This window comes from Epinephelus moara, chromosome 1 (assembly GCF_006386435.1).
Source record: "Epinephelus moara isolate mb chromosome 1, YSFRI_EMoa_1.0, whole genome shotgun sequence".
Lineage (NCBI taxonomy): Eukaryota > Metazoa > Chordata > Actinopteri > Perciformes > Serranidae > Epinephelus > Epinephelus moara.
The window spans coordinates 23417307-23431739 of record NC_065506.1 but is presented as its reverse complement, the minus strand read 5'-3'; the positions used below and the strand labels follow the sequence as shown (position 1 = coordinate 23431739).

Here is a 14433-nt window from a genome sequence, read left to right as displayed (position 1 = left end):
TATATATATATATATATATATATATATATATATATATATATATATATATATATACATACACATAAAAAAACGAAGGCCAGTAAGCCATTCCTGTGAAGACTAAATGAACTTGTTATTTTTAAAGTCGTGCGTTAATATTTAAGATGTTAACTTCTTAATAAAAAAATAAAAAAATCTCAGGGTAAGGGCACAGCCTTCACTCTCTGCTAAACAGCCTCGTCCTGCATTGGAAAAGGATGCTGTTTAAACAACCACAGAGCTAATGGAGCAATAGCCAAGAGTCAGGGAGAAGAAAACATGAATGAATTTGTCTCCAATAAAAGAAAAGCCTTTTAATTATATTTAATTGTATCAAAAGTTACTCAGGAAAACTCGCCTTTGATGCAATATTCACAGGGAATAAATAATCTGCTCAAAATTCATCCAAATGACTAAGTTTACATAAACATCTGAAACAAGCAGAGCATGCAAACTCCACACAGAGGGGTCCGAACCCACCACCCTGGATTTGTACCAGGAACCCTAATGCTGCTAACCACTGCCCCACCGAGCCGTTGTTTATACTTCCACGTTTTTTATTATTATGTGTGGTAATGTATGTGTGGTTTCTATCTTGTGTGTCTATCCGGTGTTTTTGTTTCTTATTTATTGCTACTGCAGCAAAACCAACTGCCCCTCTGTGACAAGTAAAGGTCTTGAACACGTCATGTCCATCACGTAGTGCTTGCTTCAAGTATTAATATATTTTTTGGTTTGTTTAATCATGTTTAATTTAGATCTGCAACAATTAGTCGATTAATCAATAGTCAATACACAAAAAATGTATCTGCAATTATGATGATCAAATAATCTTTCTTTGGCAAAAAAAAAGGCACAGCTTTTGTTTCTTAGCTACTCAAATAGGGCTGCAGCTAATGATTATTCCCATTGTCAATAATCAATAGATTGTTTTCTCGATTAATTGATAAGCTGTAAAGTGTCAGAAAATGGTGGAAAATGTCGCTCAGTGTTTCCCAAAGATGTCTCATTTTGTCCACAGCTCAAACATATTCCATTTACTGTCATAGTAAAGAAACAAGTTGCAACCCTAGTTAATAGGTACACCGAATGATTTTGCCCCACATTTTAGTCTGTCAATTTGCATTTCCTATAGATAGCGCTTTTAAGTAGATCTTATAATAATATAACCAGTTCAAAATGTATTCAGATGCATACAGAACTAAATGTAGGTCACGGTAACAAATGCCTCTGATGCTGTCTACTTAATAATCCCAAAAGAAAAAGGTAAACTGACCAAAGTGCAGTTAAAACTGAGTTTTCTTTTAACAGAATAGTTTATATTGGATAAAGCACATTTTGACAAAATCTTTTGTTGGGGACATAATTAGCTGTCACCACGGTATAACACTCATAAGCACAAGCCAATTAAAAGTCTATTAACAAGGTCATGGTCATGTATTACATACAAAACAAAAGTGATCTTATCCCACTATATGATGATTCCTGTTATAATTCCAACCCCTGTTCACTACCCACCTGTGTTGTCCAGAGCTCCCAAGATCCAGAGCTGGTACATGGAGTTGAGCATGTTGTCCTCAGGTGGTGGATCCATGAAGTGGAAGAGGAGCAAATCCTGGACACCCAGAGACTTCAACAGCAGGACTACATTGGCCAGGTTGGTCCTCTGGATCTCTGGTATGGTGGTAGTCAGCATCTCATTCTTATAGGCACTCTGAGTGTAGAGCCTGGACAGGGTGGAGGGCACGGAGACAGACGTGGACAAAGACAGACACAGTGAGTGTGAGATTTAAGCCACCAGGAATGATGTTGTATAAAATCAGATTTTTCTAAACAAGAAAAGTGTACAGATATTTATGTTGTTATGTGACACTGATGTGAAATATTTTGTCAGAGATGTCAGCTGGATTCTACATAAGCAGTAAGATGTAGATCAGCCGCAAAGTCAAATTTAGGAAGCTGCAATTTACTAAGGGAAACTTTCAAAGCCACCGTGCCTGAGTCCAAAGTAAAGGACCTGCTTAAAGCTCTCACAACAATTACAGCTGTCTGAAGCAGGTGCTTATAATTACTGAATGATTTGAATGTATATGGAGCTTTTGAGCTTGTGAGTGAGTGCCTGCAGTCACAGCTAAAAGGGTCTTTGAGTGGGGAATTCTCCATGCAAGCTGAGTAAACCAGCGTGACTCACTCCCTCTGCTCTCTACATACACACATCCACAGCTGCTCTAACACCTTGACTGCAGTCAGCGTAAAGATCCTCCAAAACTGATTCTTCATAGATTTGAGTGAGCGCGTGTGTAAGAGCAGGATTAAGCCGGAAATATGAGGGGTTTTTATAAGCATCCTCGCTCATTAGCAATGCAAAATATAACGTTACTTAAAGAAATGCATGTGTTCATGAATACGTTATGCAGAGAGAAGACAACAGCCATTACCTGTAACACTGTCCTGGTCCTGTACGTCCTGCTCTGCCAGAACGCTGGTTGGCATTAGCCTGGCTGATGGGATAAACCTGTAGAGCATCCATTCCGATGCGAGGATTGAAAACCTGTTGACAGAAAAAAACAATGTGAGTGAGACAAAAATGGCGTCAGACTGGTATAAATTTAACTGCAGCATAATAAAATACATCTATAATGTGACGGAGGCCTTGGAGTACCTTAAGTTTGCAGTATCCTGCGTCCACGACAAACATGATTCCATCCACAGTGAGGGAGGTCTCAGCAATGTTTGTAGCCACGATGCATTTCCTCACACCATCTGGAGCCTGGCAGAGGATAAATTCAAGGCAGTCAGCTTTGTTTTCGCACTTGTGCTTATCACAAGGACTCATATATATTAAGTTGATAAATGCATGAAACATTATGGGCAGTTACAGACACAAACCTTCTGGAAAATCTTGGCCTGAAGGTCAGAGGGCAGCTGGGAGTAGATGGGCAGCACAGCCAGAGGAGGAGCGTTCTCCAGGTCCTCTAACCGCTCCACAATCTGATCTGATGTCACCTGCAAGGACAACAATGTACCTTACTTCAACTGGGAACAGACAATAGAAAGGGGTTGCAACTAATGATTATTTTCTTTATGGACTCTATAAAACATCAAAGAATTGTGGAAAAAAGCTCAAAACAATTTCCCAGAACCCAAAGCCATCTTCGATTTGCTTCTTTTGTCAAACCAAGAGTTCAAAGCTAAAAGACTCTTAATATATTATCATAAATGACAAAGAAAGCAGCACATTTAAGAGGCTGAAACCAGCAAACATTTGACATGTTTGCTTGAAAAAAGCCTGAAACGACTAACCGATTATCAAATAGTTGCCGATTAATTTTCTTTTAATGACTGATTGATTAATCGACTAAATCGTTGTGGCTTTATTGCACTGTTGTGGCCAGCAACTGACAGGTTACATTCTGTCTTTTTGAGAGCAAAAACTACTTCTTTACCTGTACAGCAACTTTTGTACATGAATCAGATAACAGTGCTTTATGCTGAAATTAATATGCAGCAACTATTTGAGGGATAATAGCAGCCATGACCCTCACCTCAATATCCTCCTGCCCAGGCATAAAGATGAGGATGTCTCCTATCATCCCACTGAGGTGGATCTGCAGGGCCTGCTTCACTGCTGCCTCCACGTAGTCCTCCTGAGGAGTCTGCACAGCACAGAACACAACAAGTCAGTCAAATGCAAAACAAAACCACTGAAATGACCCTACAACAATGAAAGTGTAATTAAGTTTGACAGAGCAGACGAGAGAAAGCTTTTAGTTATATTCCAAAAGATAGTTCATGCCAGTTTACACAGCTTACTTATTGTCTGTATGGTGTGAAATTTAAACTGAGAACTATGTATTGTTGTGAAAATATGAATAAATGTGATACGTCATTTTCCTGTCTGTCTGTCCTTCATATAGACTTTTCTTGAAGCAAAACACATTTTTTCTTATGCTGTCTTGGCCAGGTCCCCCTTGAAAAAGAGATTGTTGATCTCAACGGGACTTACCTGGTTAAATATGGGTTAAATAAAAATAAAATAAATTAAAATTAGCAGTAATTCTTAAAATATGATATAAATTAATGATCTGATCTTGTCAAAAACATCTAGTGGCAATACTGTGATGTATTTAGATGTAGTGCTGTTAAGTGAAAGTAGAATAGAAACAGAAACAGACCTTGCTAAACAAGATGTCTACGGGAAATGTTCTTCCTGGAATGTGGAAAATGGGTACGTTGCCAAAAAATGCAGCAAACTTGTCTGAGTCCATGGTCGCAGAGGTAACGATGAGTTTCAAGTCAGTACGTCGAGATACAACCTGATGGGAAACAGAGGACAAAAGAGAGACAGTTGAGTAACGTCACAGTGTGTTTACGCTGAAAACAGAAAGGAAACAACAGCCTTACTGGGTAATTTATCATTTGGACACACAGCTGTGTGTGTCTTGGAAATAACATAAAAAGAAATCGGTCTTGATTGGGTGTTAGGTAGCCGGGTACTGACCTCACGTAGCAGACCAAACAGCACATCAGTATTCAGGGAGCGTTCATGAGCCTCGTCCATGATAACAGCACTGTAGTGGTCCAGGTCCGACTCCCTCAGTGACTCCCTGAGCAGGATACCGTCTGTCATGTACTTGATCAATGTTTTCTCGGATGTGCAGTCCTCAAAACGGATTGCGTAGCCCACCTGCAGGCAACAATATCAGTAGAATTAACTCAAAATATGTATGATTTTTAACGTACTTGCTTACAACAAATACACACAAATATGACATGCATAAGGGTTGCAAAAAAGACAAACAAACCATACCTGATTGAAATAAAAAACATACAACCAAATCTCAATGTCTTCAGTAATATAAGTTTTGACAATGTCTATCTAATATTTAAGCAGCTCCACTGTTTTCCTTTATTGTTGCTCCTCAGTTAAAAACCTCAGGTCAGCAGCGGACGTCATGTTTTCCTTTTGACCACTAGATGGCGGTGTTATACAGCATAAAACTTGCAATTGAGGCTGCCCTGAGACTTGATGTGACCTATTAATTACTTTTGAGTACAGGCCATTGAAAACAACTTCATAGCAGAGATTCAAGGACACATGAGCTATCAGGCAGATTTTAAACAAGTTCACAGTTTTACCATAAGTTAAAATATACTGTGCAAGATTTTCCTAAAAATAAATCAATGTATAGACTCATACAAAGGTAAGCCCTCTCAATCATCACTTATGACCCACTAGAAGTGAGTGGCAGTGTCCGTCACTGAAACAACTGCACCCATACAGTTAAATCAAGCCACAATCAGAAACTATGGATTACCAGAACCATCTGGGATGCCCTATAAACACACTGCAGCCTGTCTGGAAATATGGACAATTATATAGCAGCAGCCTACGATGTAAGAAGAGGCAAAAGGCACTAAACAGCAATGCACAAGCTGAAGAGACTCTGCTTTCTGCACCTGTATTTTCCTATTTTGCTATATTTAGGGTGTTTCTTGGCACAGCACGCATGTGGGGTCGAGACTTTCTAGAAAGGTTGCGACGAGGTGCAAGACTGTAGAGAAAGCTACTAAAATCGTGGACATGATGCCAAAAAAACACAAATATAGTGGAGCAAAAGGCCAAGCAGACAAAGCTGGGTTGGCCATCTTTGTCACTGGCAAATACTGTTTACAGACAATAGCTGATAGTTCCTGCATAGTATACCTTTAAACTACTTCCTTAATATTGAAAACAAAGGCAATCTTTCAGGCTCTTCCCCAAATTTTCTTTAAATGTTACAGCTATTCTCTTGTTCAAATTTAAATGACCATACTTGCCGTAGTCATACCCACATGCAGTTTTACAATGCGATGAATGAGTCAAAGAGACTTTTTGTGCACATTCACAAACTCGTCTCACTTTCCATTCTTACAAGCAAAGGCACGATCAGTGAAAACCTGCAATTATCGGAGCGCCTCTCTACACTTCTCTCTCCTCCAGGAGATGCCGATTAATAAGTTTAACTGACAGAGGGATAAATGAATGTTTTAATGAATGCAGATGGGAGTAACGTGCCAAAACTGTGAGAAAAAATGTTTCATTTGCATCAAACCTACATTGAAAAAAGCAAGATTGGGCAAATTATCACGGGGAGCTGCCAATAGACACAGTGAACTCCTAAAATCATTTTCTGCATGATCAAATCAATACTCAGGATATCAACAGCAAATTAATTCACATTAGATGTTCCCAAGGGTTCTTCAATCAGCGATAACACTGCACACAGACTGCTGGGTGGCAACAGCAGGGCTAAGTATTCCCAAATGCAGTTATTGTTTGCTTGATCATCAGACGGCTGTCTCACCTCCTCTCCGAGGTTGGTGCCAATCTCCTCGCTGACTCTCTTGGCCACGCTCATGGCTGCCACTCTTCGGGGCTGAGTACAACCCACCATGCCGTAGCTAGTGTAGCCATCCTCATGCAGGTACTGAGTCAGCTGGGTGGTCTTCCCACTGCCCGTCTCCCCAACAACAATCACAATGCTGTTGTCCCTGTGGATCCAAGTTAACACATATAAATAATAAGTCATTACAGTTTTGACAAAATGTAAAACACTTTTTAGATGGAAACTGAGATTGAAACTGGATTTGAGAAAAGCAATGAGCTTGGGATGTCAATACCTTATGATGTTGAGAAGTTGCTGTCTGACAGCAAAAATAGGCAGGTACTGCCTCTGTTCCAGAAGGCTCTTCTTCTTCGCAAACTCGCTGCTGGCCTCACTCTTCTCTTTCATGTGGTCTGCAAATTTCTGCTCTGTTCTGTAAAGCACAGAGAAAAATCACCCAGACATTAATATGGCAGGTCAGACATTACATTTCTACAAGTTAAGCCGATGAAATATTGAAAAGAAAATGTGAAATGTCATTTAAGACCCAAATTTGCACAGACAGTCTGGTCACCTGTAGTCTACTTTGCCATCCTCGCCTACTGCTTTGCCCCCAGAGGTGTCTTCCTCTTCCGTCTTCTTGATGCCCATGATATCTCCCAGTTTTGTGCCTGCCAACTCCCAGTGTTTGTGCTGTGCCTGGGAACACAATTATTCAAGTTATGTCACGTGCTAGATTTAATCAAAACACCCTGGATTGTATTGAATCAACTGGGACCCCCTTCCCTACTTCCTTTCCCCCTACTTCTGGCCCCTTCCTCCAACTGCACCCATCTTCAATCTCTGCCTTCATTGTGATCTCAACTACACATCTGTAAAATTTCACGACTGCATCTTGCAAGGTTGTGAGGCTATCATGTTGAAAAAAATCTGACCACCGTCAGACAAACAGACATGTAAACACTTGGGAAAATACTCAAAACAGCTTCTATGCTAGTTCCCGCTACAATAGGCGCCTCCAGGACCACATTTTGCCACAACACACACACACACGATGATAAATTAATTTAAAACAGCAACAGCGACAGCATTAGTGTAAGTTAATCCAGCCAACCTTCTTGCGTTCTTTCTGCTCACGATGTTTACGGACAAGCTGGCTGCCTTTACGAGCAATGATGGCCATGTCGGAGGTAGCATCTTTCACAGGGATGACAGGCTCTGGCTGCAGCAGGAAAACAAATACACACATATAAATGTTCAGATCAAAAACAAGGTATCATTCTGACAAAAAAAAATGACATCAATGGCACTGAGTAATTACTTAATATTCTGTTAGTGCTATTTGCCATCCTAAACAGTTAACCCAGTGACAAGAGGCCTTTGATCATGAACTGTTTGGGCCTTGCTTACCTGCTTAGTGAAGACTATTCTTCCATCCAGGAAAGGAGGAACCAGGTTGTGAACCAGCAGGTGAACCTTTGCAGCATTGTCCTCCTCAAAGTCTTCATCCACCTCCAACCTCTGCACCACACCACTGGTCAGCATACGGTTGGTCTCCCATCGCTCATTATCCTGAGACAAGAAACACAGCCTGTTACACAAAGATACTCCAACACAGACATAGTATACTACCTGCCTTTACAGTATATGCCTGCACATGCATACAAACAGCGAGGCACTGTGGTTGTACCTCGTTGATCTGTCGCTTCTGGGCTGATATTCTCTTCTGAGTCTGCTTCTGAAGGATCTGCTCTCTCTTCTTTACATACTCCTCAGAGGTGGTAGTGAAAGGGTTGTGGAACTCATCATAACCTTCATCCATCATGTACCAGTCTCTGTCAGCTTGCTGCAAAACAGTGAAACAATTAGAAATGTAAAAACAAACCTTATTATCAGAGCACAGTTAATAGCTTCAATGAGGCATAGATGAAGGATAACTGTGCCACTTACCTTCTGGTCCTCCTCCCACTGGTCTTTCTCATCCTCGTTATCAAACACAATGCCTCCCACACCTTCTTCTTTCCTACCTGGAGAAGAGGCGGCACAAGAAATGTTAGCGGACAGATAAATCCTGCATGTGAGCACGAAGTGGCTTGTTTTTAAAATGGTACCTTTTCCTTGTGATAAACGAGGTGTAGAACCCAAATGCTTTCTGTCATTGGCCCACTCATTGTACTTGTAAGATGGGGTAGGCAGGGGTGTGTCGTCGGGGTAACGGCCTCTGACTGACCTAAGCACACAGCAGACAGGTGTTATGGAAGAAACAAGTAGCACTAGTTTCTCAGCAGCTAAGCATTTCATTTCAAATGTGAAGAGGAGAATGAAAAGTGAGGGTTTATAAAAGCCTCTGACATGTCTAACTAACCGTACATAATAATGACAATAAAAATCATGGAGCTGGAAATGTAGTAATATCAAATACAAATAGCAACAAATGAATTTATTCAAATAAATAAATATTAATAAATAAATATTCAAACTCCATGAGAAAACTTACCCTAAAACACTAAGAGAAAATAGAATTAAAATATTGCTTTTTAAAATGTTATGCCTACTGAGGAATATATGAAAATTTGTGTCTCACACCTTGGGGCCAGGAGAATAAAAATGTGAGATAAAATGAATGACAGTTGTTTACCTGTCCCTCCTCTCACTCTCTCGGCCGGAGCGATGACTCCGCTCTGAGCGATCTGACTCTCTGTGAGACGGGGCAGGGGACGGAGACTCCCACTGGGAATGCCGTGAGCTGGCGTAACCACTGTCATCCTCTTCCCAGTTGGAGCGTGAGGGTGTGAAAGAATCTATGTAAAGACAAAATAAAGGTCCAATATTAGGCTCATTTTCAGGTTCATATTTGTATTAGTGGTTTTGACTAGAACACGTTCACATCCTTTAATTTTTCTAATGCTGTTTGCCTGATTATACTTGTATTCACCCTCGGTCTGAAACACTCAGTGTTAGTCCCTGTCTCTTTAAGCCCCCCTCCCATAAAAACCCAGTCTGCTCTGGTCGGTCAATGTTGTAACGGCACTGTAGCGGCAGTTTCTACCTTTATGTAGTGCAGTTGTAACATCACAACAGATCATTTAAAGGCACAGTTTCTAAATACAGACTGTGTTCACTGAGCATTTTTATACTTTCACCGTATGTATATAGCACATATACCTCCTTTATAATAAAAAGGCGTGGCAATCGGACTTATTACAATATGGGAAGTTTGGTAAATCAATTTAATATCCTTTAAATACATTTAAATAAAGACATGAATGCAACAAAACTACCTCTGGGCCGATGCTGTGGTGTCAGGGGTTCATCTCTCTTGCTTCCCCGACTGATGCGCTCAGACCATCCATCTCTCTGTGAGCGCTCACTCCTGTCACTGCGCTCAGAACGCTCCGACCGGCTGCTACTGCTGCCACGGCCATGGCTGCTGTCACGCTCATCTGACAGACAGAGACAGGGAAGGTTACTCTCTACAACCCTGACTGATGCAACATTATTTTTTTCAAATACTTGATCCACTTTGTAATTAAAATCTTGAAGATCCTCTCATTTGAGAAGCTATTACCAGCATATGTTTGGAATTTTTACAGGATAAATTATGCTAGACGAAACCCAAAAGTCTACTTGCATTAGAATACAAGCAAATACTCCATGAGTGAACTTCAGAATCACCTCTTTCACTCCTGCGGTCTCTGCCCTTATCTCTGCTCCTTTCTCTGTCTCTCTCTCTGTTCTTGTCCTCTTTGGAGGAGGCGTAGACTCCATGCTCACGCCTGTCTTTCTCCCTCTGCTGGTGTCTGCGTCGGAACTCTTCACTGACCCCTCCGGGGTTTGAGGGTGTCTCGGAGCCAGTCACACGATACTTCCTGCTGGCAAGACAAAAATAAAACATGACACATCCGTCCCAGTATACATATTTGTGCACTAATAAAGTTAGAAGGACTACAAAAACATTAAAAGAAAGAGGGGTTAATATTACAAGTTCATTTATGTTTTGCAATGACTTACAGTGACAGTCACAGGCTACAAAAACACAAAAAGTGTTTTAAAAACTTCCCAAACATGGACCATTATCCATGATTTTCAATAAAAAGTTTTTTCTGTGTGAAGCACTGAGACTTACCTCTCCTTCTTAGCACTCCTGTCCTTATCATCGTCTTCTTCATCAGACCCTGAGTCACTTTTATTTTCCTCCCAGTCCTTGTAGGAGGAAACCTTTGACTTCTTTCTACTTCTCTCATCGGCACCAGCATCTGTCTGTTCCTTACTCTCACGTTCCTTCCTTTTCTGGGCTGCCAGCAGATCCAAGCCCAGCAAGGAGGTGCGCGGAGTGGGTGCCCGAAAAACATGAGGCTCTGCAGCAGCGCTCTTCTTCTTTACTATGAGTCCACCAACTTGAGCCGATGGATCAGTGCCTTCCAGCCTGTGCATGGACACATCGTCGTCCATTATCTGTGGGGATATAATGATTTGTGCAAGGTGAACATGTGTAAAGCTACTGAATTGTTGCTCATGACAACAATCCCCAAGACACTGGATTAATAAACTTGCCTTTTACTGCACAGCTGAAAAAATACTATATATAATGTGAGGAAAAAACCTTTTCAACCTTTCAGAAAATTTGGGATCCATCTATTTACAATCTGCCTTCTTTGGGATGTAACAGACCACAGGGATGACAGAAAATGGAGAACTATACAGAGGTGAGGGGACTTCATGAAGTACATCAATATGTCTCTAAGGTTCAGTTTTAGTACATTCCCTTTGTAACTATTTAAGGAATAGTATCCTTATGTTTAATTTTATTTTATTCTTTTGGTTGTTTTTATAGTGCATTTATTTTGTTTGTTGGTTTGGTTTTTGTTCTTTGCCTCTTTCCTTATGTTTTTGGATATTTTCCTGTGCTGTGATTTGAGCATCTGTTAATGAAAACAAATCTTTGCAGAAAAAAAAAAAATACCGATAAATGTCGGTAAAATGATCCCAGAGTCAAAGGTGACCTCTTTGAGGTGCTTGCTCTATCTGACCAACAGTCAAAAACCCACAGATATTCAGGTTATCATCACAGACACCTAAAAACATAAACAAACATTAACATTTGAGAAATTAGATCCTGTGAAATTTTTAGAAATGTTTGCTTACAAATCCAGACAACTGAATTGTTGCAGATGAACTTTATGTCAATCAACTGATTTATTAATCAACTAACTGTGTGACCTAAAATAGAGAATAGCAGCAAATCCTTCCTGTGGAGAAGCACAAACAAGAAACTCTTCGCTATTTCTTATTAATAAATCACTTTAACAGTTAACATGTAACCAAATTTGTTGTTGTCAAATATTTTTTGTCAGTCTGATAAGGAAGTCAGCACTACACTTTGGGTTCTTCAGTCACAGCCCTTTGTCTTTATCCAACATAAGAACAAGTATCTATTCAGTTATTCATTATTGTTCAATCTAATTTTGCTTTAAGCTCAAAGAGACAACGTCTGATCATCTTTTAACTTACTCAGAACCATGACATTAGTCAACCTAAAGTCCCAACTCATTCACACAACATCTAGGCCTATACTGTCATCTTTTTGAACAACAGTAGCCCCATTTGTGACCTCAACACTTCGTATGTTACTCCAGTGTCAGACAAAGGCACATAGCAGCTCCTCTGTCTTCTGTTTCACGTCAACTGTCATGTTGTTTTACATTTTAATATTACACACTACAAACGCAGTGGGAAATATTGATGTGTTTCACGAGAGGAAACGTGGTGTTAATCCGAAAAACATTAAGCCAGTTAACTGTGACTCGTTACAGCATCTTTAAGTAAATCCTTACTTCCCCTTATTTCATAACAGATAGATATAAATGACATGAAACTACGTACCTCAGACGGAGCAGCTAGCAGCAGCTAGCCTGTGAGCTATCAGGTTCAGTCCGGACCAGGCCGGGCGGCAAACTGCGGCAAACTGCCGCCTGTTTCTCTGCGTGTAAAACACAGAAACTGTCACATTAAGTTAAAGATTTGAGTCAAATCATGGACAGGAAAGTAGTCCAGGAAGTGAAGGACCTGTAGCTGTCAATGGAAAATATTTACACAGCAGCTTTCGTAAATACAACGCGTATGTTTACAGACAAGGGAGCAGCCATTGCAATCCCACAATTCCATGCGGTGAAACTTTATTTAAATAGGTTGTGTCGACAGAGGCATGAGAAGAACACAGCATTTAGATATTATTAAAATCTATAATTTAGATATGTGTTTCCTGTATACTCACACAGAGTGAATAAAGCAGAAAATGGGAAAAATAAATACTAAAGAAACCACATATTAAATTTAAAAAGCTAAAGTGCAGTGAATTAATAAAACCAGAGACTGTAAAATAAGTTAAAATTCAACTAAATTTATTTGTGCAACAGTTGCAATACATAGTGGAAGTACAAATATTCAAACAACTAAAATAACAATAAGGTGCAAAATAGTAAAAAAGAACAATAAAGTAAAAATAACGTGCAAAATACTGTACAACTTCAATTAAAGCCCAGTCCCTTTTACTAGCCTGGTGTGGCTACACAGATTGACAAAGAAAGGCCTGTCTCAATAAGATGCCTGGTCAAGTTGCAAAGCAGTTAATTTTTTCATTACAAGTTCTTCGGATGTCCAAAACCAGGTTGTTGGCTATCTCAAATGATGTGTCCATTCCTCAATTACCCTGTATGTTCTTCATATACCTTTAGTCAGTAAGGGTCCTCAGATCAAAAGAATTAAAAAGGGGTTTTCATAAAAATGAATCCAAGTTGTGAGTATTGTTTTAACATAATGAAGTGGTGTTGTGTCGGTATGCAAGGTGCCATAATCCTCAGGTGTTGTAACTCTCTCTCTCTCTTATGTGCTGTCCATCAAAGGTAGATCAAATGAATGATTCATAACTGATATATGATCTGAAGCCTAAACAAGTAATATTCATACTGGTGTAAATAAACTCTTTGATTGTATTTCTGGGTGAGCGGCAGTTTTGTGTGAAAGGAATTAAAGGCCTGTCCCATATAGAAGCCTGTTCCAAATATAGGCCTGTTGATTTTAGTGATTTAAGCAAATAACAGCATGGGCTACTAATTGAAGTCGTATGGTGTATAGTCTAAAGTCTAAGAGATGATACAAAGAGAGATTACACAGAGCAGATCAGAGCTGAAATAAAGGCAGGAGCCAGCTCAGGTCCTCATGTCTCCCCTGTCCACCTCCCAACTTGAGGTAGGTTTTTAATAAGAGAAATAAATTAAAAGTAAAAAATGTTTTTCAAACTGTAAATTCACATCCACAAATCCCTGTTGCTGCAGGCTACCCCCTTTTGGATCATTTTGAGAGAGCATAATTAGAAATCATAGCACATGCAATCCTACCCCAATACAGAGTAAATGTTTTTGATACATTTTTTTAAGTGATTCTTTATAGCTGTCAGAAATATTGTCTCGGGGTGTCGGTGGCTTAGTGGATAGAGAAGGCGCCCCATGTACAAGGCTGTTGCCGCAGCAGCCTGGGTTTGACTCCAGCCGGTGGCCCTTTGCTGCATGTCACTCCCTCTCTCTCTCCCCCTTTCACACTTGACTGTCCTATCAATTAAAGGCAAAATGCCCCAAAAAATATCTTAAGAAAAAGAAATATTATCTCTAGAAAAGACAATGGGAAGAAGACATTCTAAAAATATGAAGGGCTTATACACCAGGAATTAACATTTAGGTATGTACTTGGCAGAGTGAGTGCAGTTTCTATTGAACAGGACAAATAACTGTTGAATTCAAAACACACAATCAATCAATCAATCAATTTTATTTATAAAGCCCAATATCACAAATCACAATTTGCCTCACAGGGCTTTACAGCATACGACATCCCTCTGTCCTTATGACCCTCGCAGCGGATAAGGAAAAACTCCCCAAAAAAAACCCTTTAACGGGGAAAAAAAACGGTAGAAACCTCAGGAAGAGCAACTGAGGAGGGATCCCTCTTCCAGGACGGACAGACGTGCAATAGATGTCGTACAGAACAGATC

General features: G+C 40.0%; 1 protein-coding gene across 2 annotated transcripts in view; it reads right to left on the bottom strand.

The window, feature by feature from the left end:
* The window catches only part of dhx38 (DEAH (Asp-Glu-Ala-His) box polypeptide 38), a 21636-nt gene extending 9104 nt beyond the window's left edge, over positions 1-12532 (bottom strand). The window contains exons 1-20 of one of the 2 annotated variants that reach the window (XM_050045759.1): positions 12270-12532; positions 10513-10841; positions 10062-10258; positions 9668-9829; positions 9025-9187; positions 8498-8616; positions 8337-8413; positions 8077-8232; positions 7797-7958; positions 7501-7608; positions 6961-7085; positions 6682-6819; positions 6366-6552; positions 4520-4705; positions 4194-4334; positions 3564-3674; positions 2908-3024; positions 2681-2788; positions 2457-2569; positions 1537-1745 (exon numbers count right to left, since the gene is read on the bottom strand). In XM_050045759.1, coding sequence (XP_049901716.1) covers positions 1537-1745; positions 2457-2569; positions 2681-2788; positions 2908-3024; positions 3564-3674; positions 4194-4334; positions 4520-4705; positions 6366-6552; positions 6682-6819; positions 6961-7085; positions 7501-7608; positions 7797-7958; positions 8077-8232; positions 8337-8413; positions 8498-8616; positions 9025-9187; positions 9668-9829; positions 10062-10258; positions 10513-10838 — 2905 coding nt within the window. In that variant the 5' untranslated portion in view covers positions 10839-10841; positions 12270-12532. The remainder of the gene's footprint in view (positions 1-1536; positions 1746-2456; positions 2570-2680; positions 2789-2907; positions 3025-3563; positions 3675-4193; positions 4335-4519; positions 4706-6365; positions 6553-6681; positions 6820-6960; positions 7086-7500; positions 7609-7796; positions 7959-8076; positions 8233-8336; positions 8414-8497; positions 8617-9024; positions 9188-9667; positions 9830-10061; positions 10259-10512; positions 10842-12269) is intronic. The other variant, XM_050045767.1, reaches the window with a different exon arrangement.
* Positions 12533-14433: the final 1901 nt, after the last annotated feature.